General features: G+C 42.9%; 1 protein-coding gene across 1 annotated transcript in view; it reads left to right on the top strand.

Annotated features, from left to right (window-relative positions):
- Positions 1-22,105, top strand: part of Slc15a5 (solute carrier family 15 member 5) — an 85,617-nt gene that overhangs the window by 11,894 nt on the left and 51,618 nt on the right. The window contains exons 3-4 of the mRNA XM_051173210.1: positions 6,493-6,662; positions 20,848-21,059. Of these exons, the coding sequence (XP_051029167.1) occupies positions 6,493-6,662; positions 20,848-21,059 (382 nt within the window). The remainder of the gene's footprint in view (positions 1-6,492; positions 6,663-20,847; positions 21,060-22,105) is intronic.

Raw genomic sequence — 22,105 nt, 5'->3', positions numbered from 1 at the left:
CAGTATTGGGAAAAGAAGATAGAAAGGGGGGGGGGGTTGAACAGTAGAGAGAGAGAGAGAGAGAGAGAGAGAGAGAGAGAGATCTGGGGAAAGAGGGGGAATCCATTGTTGGTCAATTAAAACTACAAGTTCTACTTGACCCCGATGTGCACTCATCAAGATTAACGACCATTTTTTTCAGCATCGCATCTGGAAGAAACAATTGGGGGGGGGATTAAGAAATATAACCCGTCTGTTTGTTCCTTGCCTCTCCAAATACACCCTTGCCAGAATAGTCTTTCAAATATTTCACAGTTACGCCAGGAGAATGGTAGCACCCACCATCATAAAATCAGTGTTCACGTATTTCAGGGGCTCTTCTAAATGCCTCTGTTCTAGTCAACAGTCACAAATCTGCTGGATCTTTACATCTTTTCGGGCAGAATAAAATATCTGGGGTCACTAAGTTGTCCACTCATATTAGGAAGACTGGAAACTTCCAGAAAATTTGCCTCCCCTCCTGCAAACCTTCTCAGGTTAGTCAAGAACTCTTTTATTCTTTTCTGGCAAAAATGATTTAAAATGAATCTGGCCATCTAAGAAATAACAAAGTAATGATGTTGCTTTCAAGTTATCACTCCATAAATTAAGCAAGTGTTTGAAACAAAGCCAAAGCGATGGGGGAGATTTGTGACAAGAAATCCTGGGGATCATACACTTTCTTCAAATCGCCTTCACGGTGCCAGTTGTTCGCAGTTTCATGCCCACACTTAAACGCCGACTAAATTGTGTTCCTGCAGCTGATTTCTGTTTCCCTTAATCACTGGTATTTGTTTTGCTTTAGTGCTTTGCTCTCCGACTTTCTGTGTGAGAGGTGTTTTATACATTCAATTTACTGGTGAACTCTGAGATGAAAGGAGCCATAATGGTAAGCTCCAAAACTGGGCTTTGCTTTCCTTTCTTTAATTTTTGCAGATAATGCATACATAATTTCACCCTTAATCATCTGTGGCTTGTCCTGTCCATAGAACTGCGAAGACAGATGTAGAGTGTGCTTGCGCTGAGTAACTCTTTCAGAAAATTAACACAATCAAATAGGTGGGATGGCTTTGGTTAAACTACATTAGCTCTTTATGTGAGATCCCCTCCTGTACACAGATAATTCAGTGCTGCAATTCTTTAGATTTCCAACACTTAAATCTCAGAGTAACTTTTATTTTCCTTGACCGACTTTGGAGCAGTTCGGTGTGGACCACCTCATGGTGCATTGAACAGTCACAGGGTCTGCTTATATTTTTTTTCTATAGTGCTTGCTTACCATCAGGAGAGGGTACGGAATTCTAAAGAGCGAAAGTAGTGTAGCTTTGCTTTTGGTTTCCACCTCTCAGTAGCTACAGCCATGGTTCAAGGGAACAGCCTGCCACAGCATGAAAGGTTAACCCCAGGCTGAACCTCGGCATTCTACCTGGTTGTCCTAGAAAATTCTAACTGGCTACCCCCTGTATTAGGACAAATAAATTCCTGTCCATGTGCTATACTAAATAGAGTTGCTTATCATGGTCTTTTGGCATTCTGTTAGCATCCCTCCAGCCCATGTAAATTTTTAGAAGTCTTTAATGCCTCTGTTTTTCTTACAGTGTGTCACATCCTTAATCACTTTGCCATGCATCTTCCATTCACTGTGGCTCTAGTTCTGAGCTAGGTCCATGCGGATGGAGAAGAGTTGCCGAATAAGATGATGTTAGTGAGAAGCTGAGCTGAAGTCTCGGTTTCCTTTAACAGTTCAGGCATGAGAATGAGAGAATATTTCATAGGGACGACAAGAAACCTGATGTGAACTTTGAAAGCAGGACATGGCAGTCAAGGGAGGTAAAATGTCTCAGAGATGAGAACCAGTGGGTATGTCTGAGAGACAGTGCCTTCCGGTGGCATTCCCCTGTCCACACACCACCTCACAGCTGCCGCTTTACCCCTTTCCTATAGTACCACTGGCCAGCTCTCATACCCGTGGTCCAGACCATTACAAGGGTTATGATTCCACGCAAAGCTTTGTCTATAATCACAGAGAGACTATGATCATTTAATTCCTTTTCTCTTAAAGTCAGATTTGATCAGCGCCGTGTTATTCTTCCTTCCAAAGCCCCCCCTCCCGTTAAGTGAGAATAAAACCCCATCCCATTACCATGACCAACCAATCCCAACACAATCCACGCCAAAAGTGTCTGCTTAATCTCCAAATGTTGTATCCCTTTTTCTTGGCTTCATGTCATGTGTCTTGTTCCCTAAATCAGGATTGGAGGAAAAATGCAACAGAGACATTTGCTTAGCACCATGCAGCTGACATCCATTTTTCACTCAACTCTTTAAAATAATCTTTGTCTAGAAGGTATAATGTCTATGTTAAAAATTCCACTGAATTCTGGAGCATGGGAGGTCAGGGAGGGTGTAAGTGATTGTGAGAGTTTAGCACCAATTCATGTCTTCTGGCCACCATTTCAAAGAGGAAGGACAATATTTATAGTTAATGATAGATGAAACACGTTGATCAAATGTCAAAGCCCGGATGAATAAGGAAATAATGGTGTCATAAAACTGGTAACTGCAGAGTCCAGGAAAGAGGCACAAAAAAGATGGCAGAGCCTAAGTCCCTGCTTGGAGGCTGCACAGTGACAAATGGCTCTGGGTCCTGGGTCCGCAGCACAGCTAGATCAAACCAGATGAGTCACCTCAACTCCCCAAGTCTCAGATTTCTTTCCTGAAGAAAAAGTGGGGGTTTTGTATGAGCTTATGTTTGGCAAAGAAGTCTTAAAAACCACACTGAAGGCACGATCTTCAAAGAAAATAAGCCTGGTAAGTGGATGCTATCAACACCTTATTAAGACAATTAAAAGAACTCATTTACAGACGTACAAAGATTTTTAAATTCAATATTAAGAAAACAAGCAACCTTTTAAGTGTGTGTGTGTGTGTGTGTGTGTGTGTGTGTGTGTGTGTATAGGTGCATACATGTGTGGAGGTGAGTGTTGGCTGTTTTTCTCTATCATTCTTCACATTACTTTTCAGGCAAGATCTCTTATTGAACCTGGAATTTACCAATTGGCTAAATCAGCTGGCCAGTCAACTCCCTTGGATCTCCTAGTCTTAGGCTCCCAGTACTGCAGGGATTGTTGTGCCTGGCTTGGTATATGGGTGCTGTGACCTAAACTCAGGTCCTCAAGTTTGCAGGGCAAGCATGTCACACCACTGAACAGTCTTCCCTGCACTAACTTTCCTTTTAAGTGCGAGACATATTTGTCCAAAAACTTTATCAAAAAAGATATAGAAAGTCAAAACTCACTACAAGAAGCTTGGGTATCGTTAACAGTTAGGGAAATGCAAAAGCCAACAGCAATGAGACAGTAATGCAAATCTACCATTCTCAGTGCTGAGCATGATGCAAATGGTTTAGAGCGTTCAGAGACATTTGATCACAATGTAGAATGTCACAAAATGTAAAGGTCTCAGGAGCCGTCTGTAAATGTCTTCTAACATTAGATATGCATATACCATGAACCCCAGCCATTTCACTCCTAGACTTTTGCCTACAGAAAGTGAATGTCCATATCTGTACAAATACTTAAACATCAATGTTTGCTTTATCCATGAGCTAGAAAAAAACGTCTACCGACAGAAAACAAATGAATAAATGGTAAATGTTTATATAATGGACCCTGCTTGGTGGTAAGAAGAAATGCCCTGATGGGGCAGGATAAGGGAGTAGTGGATGGGGATACATGGGGAGGGGGTGGTAGATGGGGAGTTAATGGGGGTGAGTAGGGGGTGGATGGAGGAACAGATGCGAGAGTGGATTAGATGAGTGAGTGAAAGTGAGTAAGAGGGGACATGGCAACGGTGGTTGGATGAGAAGTTGGTAGAGTGTAGATGACGATGTACAGGGAGTATGCTGTGGATAGAGGGAGGAAGGGTGAGCACCAGGTGAAAAGTGATCAGGGCTCAGGGCATAAATGGGGTCAAACCGGTTGGAAATGGGTAGATGGAGATGCATGAGCATGGACATACATGGTAATGAATAGGGCTGGGTGGGAAGTAAATCTAGGGTTGGATGGAAGTGGGAGGGGAATGTATGAGAGTAGATGGGGAGGGGTTGCTGGTGGGTAGTGCATGAATGGATGGGTGGAAGCTGGCTGGATGGTGGCTATCAGTAAATGGTGATTGATTGGCATGAATGGAGGTGTATAGGGAGGGGCAAATGAAGGTAGATAAGATGTGGGTGGTGAGCAGCTGAGGTGGATAACGATGGATGGGCTACATGAAGAATCGGTGGAGGTGGACAGAGGATGGATGGGGTTTGATAAGAGCAGATGCAGGTGGATGGTGGGCGAATGTGGGTTTAATGAGGCATCGCTGTATGGGGTAAATGGAATATTGGAGAACGTAGATGATGGATAGACAATGGAGTGGAGTATGTGGAAGGGAGTGTAGATGATGGTGTGTGGAAGGGTATTAAGGGATATCCAAGACAGGTGGAAGAGGTGGATAATGGTGAATAGTGGGAGAGAAATTGAAGGAGTAGGCAGGTGTGTATGTGTGTGTGTGTGTGTGTGTGTGGTGGGCCAGGGTTTGGAGTGTGTGGAGCGACAGTGTATGGAGAGGGCTGAAGCAAAGCAGATGACTTGGTGAACTGTACAGGAGGTGTGGAGCAGGGTGGTGGAGGGAGGAGGTACTGGCTGTGATGGAGAGAATGGAGGAGTGTAGGTGGGAGGGTAGGGCTTGGGCAGCGTGCTGGGGATTGGGTCAGTGGTGCAGCAGTGTGTGCATAGGGGTTACAGAGGGACAGCAAGAGGGCACAGAAGGAAGTAGATGGTGGTTTGCTGACAGGAGGGATGGTGTGGGAGTACAGGAAATATTAGAAAGTACTAGATGGGTGAGAGATGGAAGCTGGAGAGGCTTTTGAGTGGAGGTGACCCAGGATGTCAGGAGTGGCTGACAGGAAGTTGATAGGAAGGATGTGGGTGGGACATGGTGAAAGTATGTGGGTGTGTGTGGTTGAGGGCGCATGGCGGGAGAGGGGAGGGAATGGTGTTGAGGGCGGTCGGGGGTGTATGGAGGAAATGTTGTGTACGGGGTGTGGTGGGAGTGGGTATAGCAGGGGCGTACAGAGGGAACGTGGATGGGATGTGTGAGGATGGGACGAGGAGCAGGGACACAGCGATGGGGAGAAAGGGAGGCGCACGAATGGAAGAGATGGAGGGGAGTACAGAGGAGGGACAATGAGGGAAAGGGGAGGAAGAGGGAGGGATGGGGAGGAGAGAAAGAAGGGAGGGCAGCAAGGGAAAAGAAGATGAGGAAAAAGAGGGGCGGTACATGGAGGGGAGAAATATGGGGAGAGGGCCCAGGGATGGATGGAGAATGAGGAGGGGAGGTAGAGGCAGAGGGAAAAGGAGGGTAGAAGAGGATAGGGAAGGGAAAGAGAGGGAGGGAGGAAGAGTCAGGGTAGGCATGCCGTGAGGAACCACCGTGGACCGCACTCCTGCATAGACACTCCCCATGAGTACAGGAACAACCTGCGGCTTTCACACAGGTGATAGAACACAGCTCCCCTAACCATACAATATAGCGAAAAGAGGATTCTGCAGAGTTCGCTGCAGTCCCTAATCAGTTGGTATTGAGTTAATCATGGGGAATTTAGTCATGTAAACCCTTTAAACTTCTACTAACAAAGCAAGTATATGAAAGCATAATTCCATTAGAATGTAAATGCTCACATAATAAAACTTACAAATGGGGGGGGACATCTGAGCAAATTGCCTTGCATCATACTATGCTGTGTTGTACTATATGTTGTATTGTCTTGTATTGTACTGTACTGTTCCTCAAAGACAGATTTTTAACTTGACATGGTAGTATTATGCCACTGAATTCTAGACGTAGGTTCTGATGCTAAATGCAGATCCAGTGGTAGGCAAGAGTATGTCCCCAGACATAATTTGCATTCTAGACTCTGGAGTAGGTGACTTTTTCGTGATGCTGGTCTTTAAGAAGGGAGAAGGTTTTGTTCGGCTTCATCCATCCCTTTGGCTTAATGCCTAACCCAGGTTTTAACTGGGTAATCCTGAGGTTTCTGTGTCTTTCTGTACTTTGGGATATTTTGTTCTTAAATGATAGACATTTTCCAGGCTCGTGGGGGATAGACCCCTGCTTAGGTGAAGTCCTGGCTTCACTTTCTTCAGTCACTGCTGAAAAAAAAAAAATTCTGAACCTGCCTACCCTGACCTTTATTGCATAAGGCTCCCAGCAGAAAATGATGCTGACCTGTTAAGGTAAGAAAGTATCCACTCTCACTGCACGTAAATCAAGGACTGGGAAGGTAATATGAAGCAATGAGCAAATCCTATTGTAAAGTCTGGATCAGAGACATGGCACCTGTTTGTAATCCATGTGCAAAATAAAACACCCACAGCCAGAGACTTACGTAAATAACCGCTGGGAATTCTCTCTCTCTCCGTACCCTAGGGCCTCCTGGTCCATGAACCTGAAAGCAGCTGCAGTCTTTCTGGGAGTCTCATGCATCCAGCACTTGGGGGCCTCTACCATTGTGGTCCTGCTTCCTTCTCTGTCCCTGGTCACAGCCCTGGTGGCTCTTTACATGAGGCACTGCGACCTGATCTATCAGCCAGAGAAACGTGAGTCACAACTTATCATAGTTTGGTGGGGAGAGGGGGCAGATTTCTTATCTCCGTCTTAAATTGCATGCAGTGTCTTTGGACTCACAGAACTGCAGGGGTCCGAAGCCTGAGAATGTCCTGTGTCTGCCTTTACCTCCCCGTGTGGAACCAGCTCCAGCTCCCAGGCTCCACAGCTTCTCTGTCTCAGTCTGGTAGTCACGAAGCGCAACTGTCCTAGGGTCTCATTTGTCTATGTCATTGACAAACGGTTACGTTCATAATGCACATACACAGTATTACATATATAATACATATTATATATTGGGTGGATATGTATGTTAAATACTTTAAAAGCAAAATCTTTCTTCTGAATGTCATCATTGTTTACCGGTAAAGGAAGGTGTTTGTAGAGAGAAGTGAACTGCTTCATCTTACTTTACATTTGATTCTTGTTGCTTTGTTTCTTGACACAAGGTCTCATTATGTACAGCAGTTTGGCCTTGAACTCTCCATGTGTTCCACACTGGACTTAAACTCAGGATCCTCATGCCTCCACCTCCTAAGAGCTGGAGCTACAGGCATTTGTCACTGTGCCTCAATTCCAAATTTATTTTATTTTTAAAGATTTTAAGTATATATATATATATATATATATGTAATTTTTATATTTTTAAATATGTGTAATCTTTTATATTTTTAAAAATTATACATGTATATTTAAATTTTTAATGGTAGCATGTAGTGCAGTTGTCCTAAGAGGCCAGAAGAGGGCATCAGATATTAGATCCCCATGGAGCTAGAGGTACCAGCAATTGTGAACTGCCCAATGGCCCAATGGAGGCTGGGGGCTGTTTCTCTGCAAGAGTAGCAAGTACTCTTAATCACTAAACCATCTCTCAGCTTCTAAATTCACGTTTAATGGATACATCAACACATAAGGCATGCATATTGTTGAGGTATCATGTGATGTTTCAATATGGATATACATATTTTGTCTGTAATGTTTAAATTAAACACATTTCATTGCAGTAAAACATTCAAGATCTTTTTTTTTTTCCCTAGCTTTTTTAAATGCATGGACTTCAACTGAACTGGTGGTATATACTTGTGATTTCACCATTTGGAAGGTGTAGACAGGATTAAGGGTTCAAGGCTAGCCTCACATCAACCATATAAGCAAGTTTGAAGCCAGACTGAGGTACCTGAGACCCTGCCACAACAAAACAAGTAAAACACACAGCACATGGCTGTTACATCTGCCCTGCTTTACAATAGTGCACCCAACTTCCAGACTGTATCTAAGTGTAACTCTGCCCACCGAACAGTCTTCCCCATATCCCTCTATTACTTGGGTTCTCCAAAGGAACAGAATTGATGGACTGAGATATTTACTTCAATTAAGAAGTGTAGCCAGGTGGTGATGGCACGTGCCCTTAATCACAGTGCTTAGGAGGCAGAGGCTGGTGGATCTCTGTGAGTTCAATGCCCCTCCAGGTCTACAAATCAAGTTCCAGGACAGCTAGGACTGTTATGCAGAATAACCCCGTCTCGAAAAACCAAAATCAAAGAAACAAACAAAAAAGAAATGTAACGTCTTGGCTTTGTAGTCATAGCATCTACTGATTTCTTTACCCACATCTAGTATTGCCCATTAAGGGGGGAAAATGGGTCTGTACTATGTTCAGATGAGTCTTTCACGCCACATTTCTGAGCAATATAGCAAAGCAGGTTTCTCAGAACACTGATTTCTATATTCCCTCCATCACTCCTCAAAGATGGCAGCACTACTGGCTTTCTCCCTCTGGTTTCATCTCTGGATTTTACTTTGCTTGTTTATGTGATTTTATGAGTTTAATGTAAACCTATATGTTTACTAGTTCTTACTTTGTAACCTGTGGTTTTGGTATCATATCAGTGTACGGTATTCACCTCCTTGTGGAATACTCCCTTTAAACATATCCCCTGGTGTGTCACGCATGTGCTAACATGGGAGAATTTTCTTCATTTCCAATACTCCATTGTATATATCATATCATCTCTGGCAGTTTTAGACCTGTGACACTGACTTAGAACTCACTATGAACTCAATGATGATCTTGAACTGCTGACTCTTCGTCATCCAGATGTCTGGGTAAACAAGCTTGTGGTTCAACACAAAATGCACTTTTATCCACTCATCTCTTAGGACAGCTGAACAGAATGCAGGACTTGCCCGATGTAAATGCTGCTGTAGTGAATATAGGAGGGTAACACCCACAGGGACCCATGCCTTGGAGTCATATGCCCAGAAGTACATCTCAGCCTCTTCATGTCTGAGGGCACCTCCCGATGCTTTCTTCAACACCTGAATCTCCCACGATCCCACCCTCAGTACCCAGAGATACCTCACAGACTCTCCATGTTTTGTCAGCACTAATTTTCTCCTTTTAAGTGTGATCACGATGATGAAAGATGACTCATCATGATTTTGATTGGCATTTTCCAAAGGATTTTTCCCCTTTTATCAGAATCACCTCCAATTTATTTATTTACATTTATTTTTCTGAAACGGGATCTCATGTAGCCTAAGATGGCCATGAATGCATTGCACAGTCAAAGATAACATTGAAGCACTGATCCTCCTGCTTCAATTCCCAAGTGCTGGGATGGATTACTGATAGGAATTAAGGCACTCCACCTCCTCATCCACGTTTGGTAAAGCTTTGTACTTTTCAGTGTACAGTACTTTCACCTGCTTGGGTAAATTTACTTCTGAATACATATCACTTTGTGTGTGTGCTGTGGTGAATGGCACTGCATGCTACCACAATGTCATTGTATAGCACTGCATGGCACCGCAATGCCACTGTATGATACTGCAATGGCACTGGGTAGCATTGCATGCTACCACAATGGCATTGCATGTACGGCCTCCTTGACTTTCTCTAAGAACAGTCATTGTGGAGACACAAGTTAGCAATCAGGTTTTGATCATTAATTCTGCTTTCTTGTTCATTCATTTTTATTACTGATTTATGTTGTACCATAGTAAGTGCATAGCACATATCTGCAGACACAAACTAAGGTCAGAAGAGGGCATTAGACCCTCTGGAGCTGGAGTTAGCGGTGTTGCTGGGTCTCCAAACAGAACCCAGATCCTCTGCAAGAATAGCAAGCACTCTCAACTGCTCAACTGTCTCTCCATCCCCATCATTTTGAAGCCTGGAATTTTACTAAATGTACTTATTGGCTCTCACAAAAGTGTGTGTTTGTGTGTGTGTGTGTGTGTGTGTGTCCATGTCTGTGTCTCTGGGTGTGTGTCCATGTCTATATGTGCCTGTGTATGTATATTTGGTGCATTTAGAATCTTTTCATCTGAGAATAGTGATGTTTTTACTTGTTTCCTGAAATTCTGGCTTGCTTTCTTGTTTTCTATTTTTCTCCTGGTCTCTTTCACTTACTGTTATGAGTAGTTTTCTCACTGGCCTAGTCCCAGAGCCACACCAGCCCAAAATAACATGCAGAGATGTTGTATTAGATATAAAGCTGTTGGCCTCTTATTAGTGTTTCTTATTAGCTAGCTCTGTCTTAAGTATTAACTCATTTCTATTAATCTAAGTGTTTCCACATGGTCTTACCTTACCGGAGAGAGCACCCGGAGTTCTGCTCTCTTCGTCCAAAATGTTGAATCTCCTCCTACCTCTTCAGGAATCCTCCTTGTCTCCTAGTCCTGCCTATCTTGCTTTCTATTGGCCAACAGTGCTTTCTTTATTCATTAACCAATAAGAGAAACATATTTATAGAATGACATCTACCATCATGTTCTCTTTTCTGTCTAAAATAAAAAGGGTTTTAACCTTAACATAGCAAAATATATGACAAAACAGTTATCAAATAAGAACCACAATTAACAATATTTAGTCCATTAATATTTAGCAAGATTTAAAGAAAGATTTAAAGAAAATATTCTATCACCTATCCTATCTTTGTGAGTCTAATCCTATATGTAACTTATCTTTAATCCTAACTAAGGAAAACTATAACCATAACTATCTGTCTTCAACTCCTTTAAAGACCACACAAGGATAATACATAAACTCTAGAAATGACAAAGACATCTCGCTACCTGGTCAGTCACCTGTATTGGCAGTTTGCCAGTCACTTTTCTCTGTGTCCTGCGGAATGTCTGACAGACTCTTCCATGAAGCAGGAACCCTACAGCAATGTCCATCTTGTATAAGCAGTCACTTTCCTGTGGGTCCTGCATGTCCATTTTATACAGCATAAATTCAAACAGTCGGTTTCTTAACCAAATGGTTACTTTTGCCATATTGAAAATAAACTCCATAATGAGTTTCTTCCATGTCCATCTTCCTTTCTGACGCAGATGGTGTTGCCAGGAGCAGTTATGTCTCGTTGTCAAGAAAAACCCTAACCCATTTTAAATGTCATATTCTGTAGGTCTTTGAAAGGTTTGAAGAATACCAATCCATCTCAAATATATCTCTGTATATTTAGAAATCCTAACTAACTTAACTATAAGTTTTGACTAGTATAGGTAACTATAATTTGTACTTAATTATACATTATCTTTTTAAATGAGCTATATAAACACAATACCTAAACAAGAGGAGAAATATACATATCACAAAATTGACTTTAAATTTGTATCAATAAATGAAAATCCATTCCAAAACAAAGTTTTCATTTCTAGAAAATAATCCCCTTTTTACCTTTAAAAAGAAATTGGTTGTGGCTGTTAACCATTTTTAACCAACCCCATTGAAAAGAAAACAAACATTTATAGATAATATTTGGGAATTTGGGCGTCGTTCTTTCCAAACTGCTTCCTGCTGTTAGGGGGCGCTGTCTTGGGGAATCTTAAGATGTAGAAATCCTGGCTGTAGTCTGTAAGGCTGCCTTGTCCAAGTTGTTTTGAATGTTGGATCACCTGGGACACTGTTTCAGGGAGTCTGGCTTGATCAAACCATGTTAGTCTGAAAGGAATCCACAGCTTTTCATTTTCTGTGGAAACAAAAATAAAAATTCTTTTTTGTATATATTTATATTTTTTCTTATTTTACATATTGATCCCAGGTCCCTCTCCCTCCCTCTCTCCCTCCCTCCCTCTCTTCCTCCCTCTCATACCCCCACCCCCACCCTCCCATCCCATCCCCCACCCCACAGGAAGGGTGGTGCCTTCCAGGAGGGAATCAACAAAATATGTCAAGTCATTTGGAGTAGGGACTAGGCCCTCCCTACTGCCTCTAGGTTAAGGGAGTATCCCTCCAAGTAACCTGTCCTTGAACTTAAATTTTGAAGTCAAAGTACTTTTAAAATATATAAATTGGAATAATCCAGCAGCATTTTTTAAACAATTGTTGCTATTTCTTGAGTAGTCAAGCAATACAAAGACAACAGAATAGCGTACAGTATCCAAACTCTTTCTGTGCTTTCCATCTTTACATGCCTTTTTTTTTTTTTTTAACTCTATTTCTTCTACTTCTATTTTTTATTGATTGAGACAGGGTTTCTCTGTGTAACTTTTGCCTGTCCCGGAATTAACTCTGTCTAGCAGGTTCCCTTTGAAATCACAGAGATATGCTTGCTTCTGTCTCCCAAGTGCTGGAATTAAAGGCATGTGCCATCATACGTAACTACTCTCTCTATTTTTTTTTAAAACAAGTTGCTCATACACACCATTGACTTGTTAGCAGTGCTTCTTAAAAGGCATGCGTTTTTGTTTTTGTTTTTTTTTTTTTTTTTTTTTTTTGCCACTATGCTGAGTCAGAAAACCTCCCTTAAAGGAGATGTGCAAATCTTTGCTTGTCTCTAGCAAAACAGAGCCCAACTGAGAAAAATGCTGTTATTGAGAAGCCTTGCTTGTCTCTGTTCTTTTGTTTCTAAAATCCCCTTTTTTTAGCTTTTGTCAAGTTTTAAGTGAAAGTTCCTGTGCTCCATGGTGCATGAGCCATTTTGTTACAAGCTGTTTTCTGGCCAGCCAGGTCCCCGAGCTGCGCCAGCCCCAAATAACACGAAGAAATGCTGTATTAGATATAAAGCTGTTGGCCTGTTACTAGCATTTCTTATTGGCTTAAATATTAACCCATTTTTATTAATATAAGTACTTCCACGTGGTCTAATCTTACCGGAGAGAGGGTCTGGAGTTCTGCTCTCTTTGTCCTACATGTTGAATCCCCTCCTATCCCTCCCAGAATCCTCCTTATCTTCTAGTCCCACCTATCTTGCTTTCCTATTGGCCAACAGTGCTTTATTCATTAACCAATAAGAGAAGCATGTTTCTTGTAGGCCCTCCTCATCAGTGTCAAGATTTTAATCTTTAGTATATAGATTCACCTATTATCTATGATTAAAATCCTACATATTATTTCTAATCTGTATTATGAATTTTAATCTAGGTTCATGTGTTATTTTCCATGCACAGGTTTTTGTTTTCCTTAACATGGTTCTATTATAGTTTCTTGGATTTAATACTTATAATCAAATTTGTCTACCTTCTCCTTTGTTTCTTGAAGATTCTGAGCTATGGTAGAATAGCTTCACTCTACAGTTATAAAATCCATACATGTTTTCTTTTAGATTTTACATTGTATTTTTTTTTTTTTACTTTATACCTCTAAGCCACTGTAAATTATATTTGGATATATTTTAAGACTAAACACACCCCCTATCTATATTACTATCAAGTTTTCCCTGTCTTTGACGTTGATTTTGTATGTCATCTTCACTGTATCATGAATTGTGGGAATTTTTATTGTTCCCATGATCAGTCCTTCTCTTCTTCTTACTTAACCCTGCCTTCTTTCTGACATGTTTCCTGCCTCTCCTGTTCAACAGCATGGTTACCAGCAGCAAAAGCATCGTGAGTTTTACTATTTACTAATGTCACTCAACAGTGTCACTGTCACACCACCCATCATTGTCACTCATCAGAATCGTTCTCCAGTGCCACTCACCAACATCCTCAACTTTACCATTCATTATCATCGCTCACCAGCCTCATTCTGTAATGCCACTCACCAGTTTCACACTGTCCATCATTGTCACTCAGCAGCATCAGTCTCCAGTGCCACTCACCAGTGTCACTCAACTTTATCGTTCATTAACATTGTTCACTGGCATCATTCTCTAATGCCACTCATCAGTGTCACTCAGCAGCATCAGTCTCCAGTGTCACTCACCAGTGTCCCAGTCCCCATCACTGTCACTCAGTGGAACTATTTTTCAGTGTCACTCACCAGTGTCCCAGCACCCATCATTGTCACTCATCAGAATCGTTCTCCAGGGCCACTCACCAGTGTCCTATCACCCATCATAGTTACTCAACAGAATCATTCTTCCATGTCACTCACACGTCAGCATCACTCAGCCGGGTCACTTATTTCTACCGTGGGCCTGAGAGGCAGGTGGGAAAGGTAGCATTACTGCTTTGCAGCCTGGGCTCTGTGCACTGCCATGTCTGCTCCTGGCATATCCTAAGCTCACCATTTCCATTGTACTTACCAATTCGTTCAAACAGTTCTTTTAAGGCCATAATTAGACTCCTGTGTCCCATGCACTCAATATGGAAAAGGCTCAGGGTTTTTTATTCACCAGAGTGCAGAGCAAGGATCCCAAAGGCTGAGATGACTTTCTTAAGACAAAAACCCTGCAAAGGTTGCCAGACATGAAGCTAGAGCCCCTGTGTCTATGGGCCGTCACATCATGGTACATGGTACATGCTCTCCTGGTAACCAATATATGGCATCCATACTCAGAAAGATGTCACTGTTGATCCCAAATGCCAGACAAAGGAGAGAAAGGCAAAATGGGGGTGGGGGGAGGCTTTTGATTCAGAAACCATATTGGCGTTTTCTGGAATGTCTACCAGGAAATTTTATGTTTTTGTGGGTGGGCACATACACACACACAAATACATATACATAGCAGGAGGGGCTATCTCAGTGGTATTTCTAATTGCCTATACAGGCCCTGAGTTTCATACTCAAGCACTATGAGAGAGAGAGAGAGAGAGAGAGAGAGAGAGAGAGAGAGAGAGAGAGAACTAACATGGGACATAGCTAAAATCCCAAGATTTCAAATTTTAGGCCAGCCTAGTTACAGGGTGATACTCTGTCTCAAATACACAAACAAGGAAAGCATGATAAATCCAACATTGAATTTTCACATTTTCCAAAGAATGACTCAACATATGTCCATTGACTTCCCAATACCCTATTTAAAAATATGTTTATCTGAATAAAGAAATACATGTCTTCAATTCACACAGATCCATACAATCAACTGTATTTCTTCCCTACCTCATGGAGTCCACTAATTGCATATTTTGTCATGTGCTAAAGTGATTCTTTCTTTGCTTATTATTAAGAAAACAACTTCACATGCTGCAAGAATACAATTAACCTAGGAGATACTCCACAGTGACTTATTCACAAAAGTCTCTGCACAATGACTTTGTGGGAATGGATGTTTTTGCTTTACCTTTGATGGTTTTGTTTGTGGTTTCTACTTTGCTGGATCACCCAATGAATGTGAAGTAAAACTCCATCTTTCCCCAGCAAAGGATATAATCCTTATTTTGGCTTCTTCCTCTCTGATGCCTAAATTGGAAATCTCTCCAAGCTATAATTCAAAGCCATAGGTGACCTTAAAGAATTTTTTTTCCTATGCTACCTTTTATCTTAACGTAACTTTTCAAATGTAGACCATGCATTCCATTATGTTTAGCTGTCAAGCAGGCCCTTCATTTGCATTTCTTCCCACTGCTATAATTTTAAGAACTGGCAGGTGACCAAAGGAGAAAAAAATATGCCTCTGCCATGGAGAGTGCAATGTAGGCGGGTTTTTTTTTTTTATTAAAATTAAGTACTATAGATATTCATGATTAGATCAAGGTCAGAAGAGTAGAACATAAGCACCAAGGATTCAAAGGTAGAAAGAACAGGAAAATGGCTTCCTAAGAGTATTTTTTTTTTAAGTAGTAGTAAGAGCTGCAATCCATGGATTCGGAATAAAACATTTAAGACAGCTCGTCTGTTTTGATTTGAGAATATTCACACCTGCTCTGTGTATCCTGGGCATTAAAGTCAGAACTTCTTATCTCCCCTGAATTTCCATTCCAGACTGAGGTTTCTGCTGTGGTTGACTTTTTGGTTTTGGTGGTGGTGGTGGTGGGGTTTGTTGTTGTTGTTGTTGTTTTGTTTTGTTTTTCCCTCACTTTCTCTTTCTGCTCTGGGTGCACAAAAACACCCCAAGAATTACAATGACAATGGAATTTCTTAAAGGCTGAACCTCCATGGCACCCACAATTATTTGGACAACAGATGTAAGCTTTCTGTTAGCCTAGTGGGTTAATGAACAGGGGTGATGCAGCATGTATGTAGAGGTGACTCCCACAGTGGGAACTACAGTGAAGGGGGGAAGCGGCCATGCCCAGCAAACACGCTGCCCACCACTTGTTTTTCAGAGTGGCTTCTTGAGACTGGGGTTCCCTCCTGCTCTATTCCTTCCCCCTTTTCACCTATAGTGCATGCCTGTCTGTGGCTTTCCTCTCTAACCCTTCCGGCCATTCCCCAACTTTGACAACCTGATGGTAACCGAGGCCCAGGATTCCTGTCAGGAACCATGCCTCTTCTTGTGCCCCTAAGCAGGAGGCTTTAGTGGTAACCACAGGCCTCTCAGCTCCAGTCACCTCTCTGGAGAGAGCTCATGCTCGCTCACTTTGTACCTGACTTTTAGACTTAGTTACCTAGCAGCGTCTCAAATGTGATTCCAACCCCACTGCTAGTTCCCCCAACTGCAAATGACTCTCTTTTCTTCTCTCTCTCTCATCATACTGTATAGCCCAGGGTGGTCTGAAACTCTCCATGTACACCAGAATGCCCTTGAACTCCCAGAGATCTGCCTCCCTTTGCCTTCCAACTAGTGGAATTATAGGCATGCACCACACTGTCCAGCCATGCTAACCTGTTTTATCCTTCATGACATGTCACCAAAACCCAGCTGTTTCAGGGAAATGTGGCCATCTTCCATCTATTCATTTCTCCCACGTTGTTACCTTCAGACACCAGAAGATTCTGTTGGTTGCTGAGGACACAGTCCATTCTTTCCATCAGTCTCTTCTGCCACTGCTGTCCCTGTCCACATCATCACTATCTCCTCTCTGGGTTCTGCTTCCCCATCTCATCCCAGAAATCCATCAGCCTTCAGGTGTAAGGGTTACTTTTTCTTTTACTATTTATTTTTCATCTCTAAGAACCAAGCTCAAATCCTCATATGTGGAGGTGAGCCGTCTATGATTGAGACACAAAACAGGTAGCTTTTTTTTAATTAATTCGTTTAAAAATATATAACAAAGTAAAATATAAGAGAAAACAAAAACTATCACCTCGAAGTCGATCCCCCTTCCCCCCAAAAAAGAGAAAGAAGGCACAAGAATCAGAAATCCACTCATTCTCAGCGCACTCAGGAATCCCACAAAAACTCTAAACCGGAAGCCACACAAAGGACCCAGTACAGACCTGTGCAGGCCCTGTGCAAGCTGCCTCAGCCTCTGGGAGTTCATATGGGCTTTGCTCATGCTGATTCACAGAGCCTTGTTCTCCTGGCGTCCCCTCTTGTTCTTAAATTCTTTCCACCTCCTTTTTCACTGGGTTCCTGGAGCTCTGAGGAGAAGGGATTGATAGAGACATCCCATTCAGGGCGGAGTGTTCCAAGGTTCCAGAGTAGCTTTTTAAAGTATGAATTATATGCCATCTTTCTTGCACTTAACAATGTCATAGTGGCTCCCAACCCTTTGGAGGGTGGACTGCATGTTCCTCCCACCATCTGTGTAATCTGGGCTCTAACCCTTTGGAGGGTGGACTGCACGATCCTCCCACGGACTGCCAAGTCTGGCTTCTAACAAGCACTGGACTTGACCTTCTCACCATGTTCTTCTTGTTAGTTGATCCAACCTCAGAGCCTTTACGCCTGCCCACATTGTCCCGCTCACCTCTATGGCATCATCTGCCTGGTGTGTTTCCTCCAGGTGATGTTGTTTACTGAGTCATCAGTCTCAGTTCATATGTGAACACCTTAGGAAACCCCTATGTGCCATCGCCTAGTGGGTTTCTATCATATCAGTCCATTGCATTTTCACCATAGGTATGTGTGAGGGAAAATTAATAATTAAAAGATACGGGACTCACGGCAAGAAGGGAAAACTAGAAAGAACAAGTGCTCCTGCCAATAGATATAGATAACTCCCTGACTGGAGAGTACATTCTCCCATTATCTCAAGGACAAGGTCACTGAGCTCACTGGTCCTAGAGAAAGAAAAAACCCTAACCTTGCAGGTGAGCTAAACAATCCCGCCTTGTAAACACTTTGTACTCTGTGAAATCTCTGTAACCTTGGAAACCTTATGGGCTGAGACTAACAGTCTCAAGCCTCCCTTTTCCTTTAAAAATGCTTCACAATTGTAAGCAGGCACATTTCTCTTCCCATAGATAGCACTGCCTTTTTTTTTTCCCCAAAAATGATCAGTGTTTCAGTTTCAGTTATTTCGGTGAGAAAACACCATGACCAAAAACAAATTGGGGAAGCAAGGGTTTATTTCAGCTTACATGTCCCCATGGCACTCCATCACAGAGAGAATTCAGAGCAGGAACCAGGGAGCAGGACCTGAAGCAGAGACCATGGAGGAATGCTCCTTACTGGATTGCTCCTGATGGTTTCCCAAGCTGTTTTCTTACAGCACTCAGGAGCTCAAACCCAGGGGTGGTACCACCCACAGGGAACTGGGTGCCCTCACATCAATCATCAAGCAAGAAAACACTCCATAGGGCCAACTGCTGTGGTTGAGCATTGGGCCAGAGTGCAGGTCCAATAACCCCTCTGCCTCCGGAGAACTTCCTGGGTCTGCTCTGAGCACACTGGACCCACTTATCCACGCGGGACCATACCTGCCTGATCTTTGACCCCATCACCGGGGCTCTGCCGGAGGCGAGACCTCCTAGAGAGCTTGGACCATCCAGAGTTACAGACACCAAACTCTTGACCCACCTACGCCCACCAGGAGAGTAGAGTAGAGAGAGAGAGACTCCATCTGCACCCACTGGAAGAAGTGATGGGAAGATGGCAATACAAGAAAACACCTAACAATAGAAAGATAAGCATGACACCACCAGAATCTAGGGACTCTGCACCAACTAGACCTGAGCACCCCAAAGCAGATGAATCAGAAGAGAACGACTTAAAAAATAACTTCATAAAAATGACAGAGGCCCTCAAAGACAATGGAAGGCCCTTAAAGAAATGGAAGAAAAAACAAACAAAATATTGGAAGAAATGAACAAATCTCTTAAAGAAGAAAGTAAGGAAAGCCAAGGAAAAAAACAATCAAACAGATGGAGGAAACAATTCAAATAGTTCAAGACTTGAAGACTGAAATAGAGACACTAAAAATAATTTAAAAAGAAAACACTCCATAGGCCAATTTGATGCAGGGACATTATCTCAGTTGAGGGTCCCTCTTCCCAATGAGTCTAGATTGTGTTAGACATGGTTGACATAAAACTAGCCAAGACAAACAGAGTATGCGTTGAGGAGACACACAAGCAACGCTGTAAGAAAATGTCAAGGTTAAGTCACTTAGCCCAGGCCTGCCCATGATCCACCTCTAGACTTCATCGTCCCTCCCAGTTCTCATTCACTTAACCCTTAAGTAAGGTCACTGAGATAGCCAGGAAGACCTCATGACGTGAGGGAACAGTTCAAACTGTGATGATGAAGAACAACACCAACTTGCTTCTGTCCCCTGAGGCCAATTCTGAGCCTTCCTCTGTGCTTGGGAACAGTGGTCAGGAAGAGTGACAAGGACCGTGGATCTGAGCGGTTCTTCTGTCAGCAATTATCCCAATGCTCTTCCATGTGACTTAAAGATACTTCACAGAGGCCACCAGAAAGCCACAAATATAATCATTCTTGGTCACTACCAATTTGGGCTGGATTTGATTTAGTGACTTGGGGTGAAAGGGTGCATATTCAATTACCAGGCCCCCAGCTCCTCAATTAACCAAAGGCTGACATAATCAGTCTATTACAAGAGTTACGGAAAAGATCAGAAGGAATCAATATAGCCAACATTATAGCCATAAAAAGAGATGTTGATAGATATTCCTTATTTAAATATAAGAGCCAATACTTTGTGGCACCTAAATGTATCTGGTTAGAATCCTTCCTTAATAGGATTCTCTTATGGGAAAGTTGAACACAATAAAATGACACTCGAATTGTATTTTGAGTGCCTCTGGCTGACTTGCTAAGAGAAACCCAGATGTTTTCGTGTGTATTGTCCTATTCTTCCTGTAACCAAAATTTGGTGTCTATAATTTGTGGAAGGATTTGTCTGGCGAGTATTATGAAAAAAAAAAGTCACAATCAAGATGACACAGCTAGCCTAAACAATATTGGTATTTTCCTTGTCATGGTAGCAGGCATTCCTAAGAGAAACAAAGAAAATATTCAATCTAAACATCATAAAAGAAGCAAAAGTGAGTTGCATGCAGATAACAGGGACTAGGCAACTGCGACATCTTATGCTATGTGACATTTCTGATGCTAAGGCATCCTCCATACCAACACGGAGGGAAATACATCCTGGAAAAGTCAACTAATACAGCTTGGTGTTTTAGTGACATTGTCAACATTCATAAAGGCATTTAAAGAGTACAACATTTAATTTTACGTCTGAAATTCAAGGGTAAAGTCAAAGAAAAGAATACATTTTCCTTCATCTCTGTGTCAAAATACAAGAACCAAGCGCTACCTGCCAAGGAAAATGAGGGTTATTTATATTTTACAGAACAGCCCTAGTTCCTGAGTAAAGGATGTAAAAGAAAGCCTGGGTTCTCTTATTCATTAATGACTGATGTTAGACACTTCTCAGAGACTCTGAAATTCTCTACTCTGCCGTTGTATCTTGTCACTCCTTTTCTAATGTGTCCTTTGATCTTACCTTTCTTCATTTTTTACACGGGCTGTCAGGCACCCTGGGCTGGTCATCACAAAGCTATCGGGTCAGCAGCGCCTTTGAATCCAACTCCTCCAGGGTGGAAGCTTTCTACCCCCCTTTGACCACCTCTTGTCCCTGGGAGTGTCAGGTCTGAGAAGGCTGATAGGCCACTCTGGGGTAATACATGCTGTCTCCAATGCTTTGCAGATTGCTCTTTCCTGATGGTCGCTGGTGTGTTGCTTAAGACCCTGAAAAAACGCTGCTTGCCATACTGCCACCTTGGGCGAGATGGAGCAAATTGGTCAGCCCGTGCCGTGGAAACACACGATGGACTCCAGGAGGAAGATGCGGAACTGGTCTTCTCCACCCTCTTGCCTCTCCTCGGTTTCCAGCTCCCATACAGAATGTGCCTTGCGCAGGTAGGGAGGACGGCCGACACACGCCAACGACAGCAATGCGACCTCGGGTATTTTCATCCTGTATTGGTCTCTTTTCTCGTGGCTGCGACAAAATAGCTGACAAAAGCAGCTTAAGGAAGGAAGGGTTTGTTTGGGCTCATTTTGAGGAGGTAGGGTCTGCCGCATCGTGGAAGGACCGACAGGATTAGGCCCGTCACAGTCCACAGATGGAATTGGGGGGGGGGGGCCTCTAGGAAAGCAAGAAGCCTTCTACCAAGGCCCACTTTCTCCAGCAATGCTCCAGCGCCTGAAGTTTCCACAACCATCCCAAACAGTGCCACGATCTGGAGATCAGGGGTTCAAACACATGAGTCTTTAGGGAATACTTTCCCCATTCAAGCCACAACACCCCCGCAGGACTTTCAAACACATCCTGAGCCTTTGTCCTACCTTCAGAATAATGCCGCCCTGGTTCTAAGAGCTCAGCAGGGTCAAACTAACACCCAGGAGCCCCTGGGTGGGATCATCGCCTAGGACTGTTCACCACTGACCAAAGGTGGTAACTCATAGAGTGCCCAGCTCTGAGGTTTAGAATCTTGAGACCCAGAGGCAATTCCTCAACTCCCTTTAACCAAAGATTCCCCCACCCCATTAAACCTTTAGAAAGCACCCCTAACCAACTGACTGCCTTCTGCCTTCACTAATTCTCACTAATGGTAAACGACAATTCAATCAGTCCTTAATCCAGGAGGAAATCAAAGAGAAAACACTAGGCCCTTTCCTAGATGTATGTGACTTTAATCGAAGTAACTATGGTCAAACACCATCGGAGGAGGTGATTATAAAAGTCTTTGAACGAACTCAGGCCTTTCTTGATGGCCACCCCAACCCCAGCTTAGAGCTTAGAAAGCAAATGCACGAGTTGTATGCATCAATCGCAGAATGATGGAGATGGGGGGGGGGGGGAACAGCTTGCCTGACTCCAGCTCCATGTGCTCAAGAAAAGATCTGCACAGAGAAAGTTAAGTGGTTTGGTGCTGAGAGGTAGCCTGTTAACAGCCGTGAAG

Source organism: Phodopus roborovskii, unplaced genomic scaffold (assembly GCF_943737965.1).
Source record: "Phodopus roborovskii unplaced genomic scaffold, PHOROB, whole genome shotgun sequence".
In the NCBI taxonomy this organism is placed as follows: domain Eukaryota; kingdom Metazoa; phylum Chordata; class Mammalia; order Rodentia; family Cricetidae; genus Phodopus; species Phodopus roborovskii.
The sequence above is the reverse complement of the archived record's forward strand: the minus strand, read 5'-3'. Positions and strand labels throughout refer to the sequence as shown.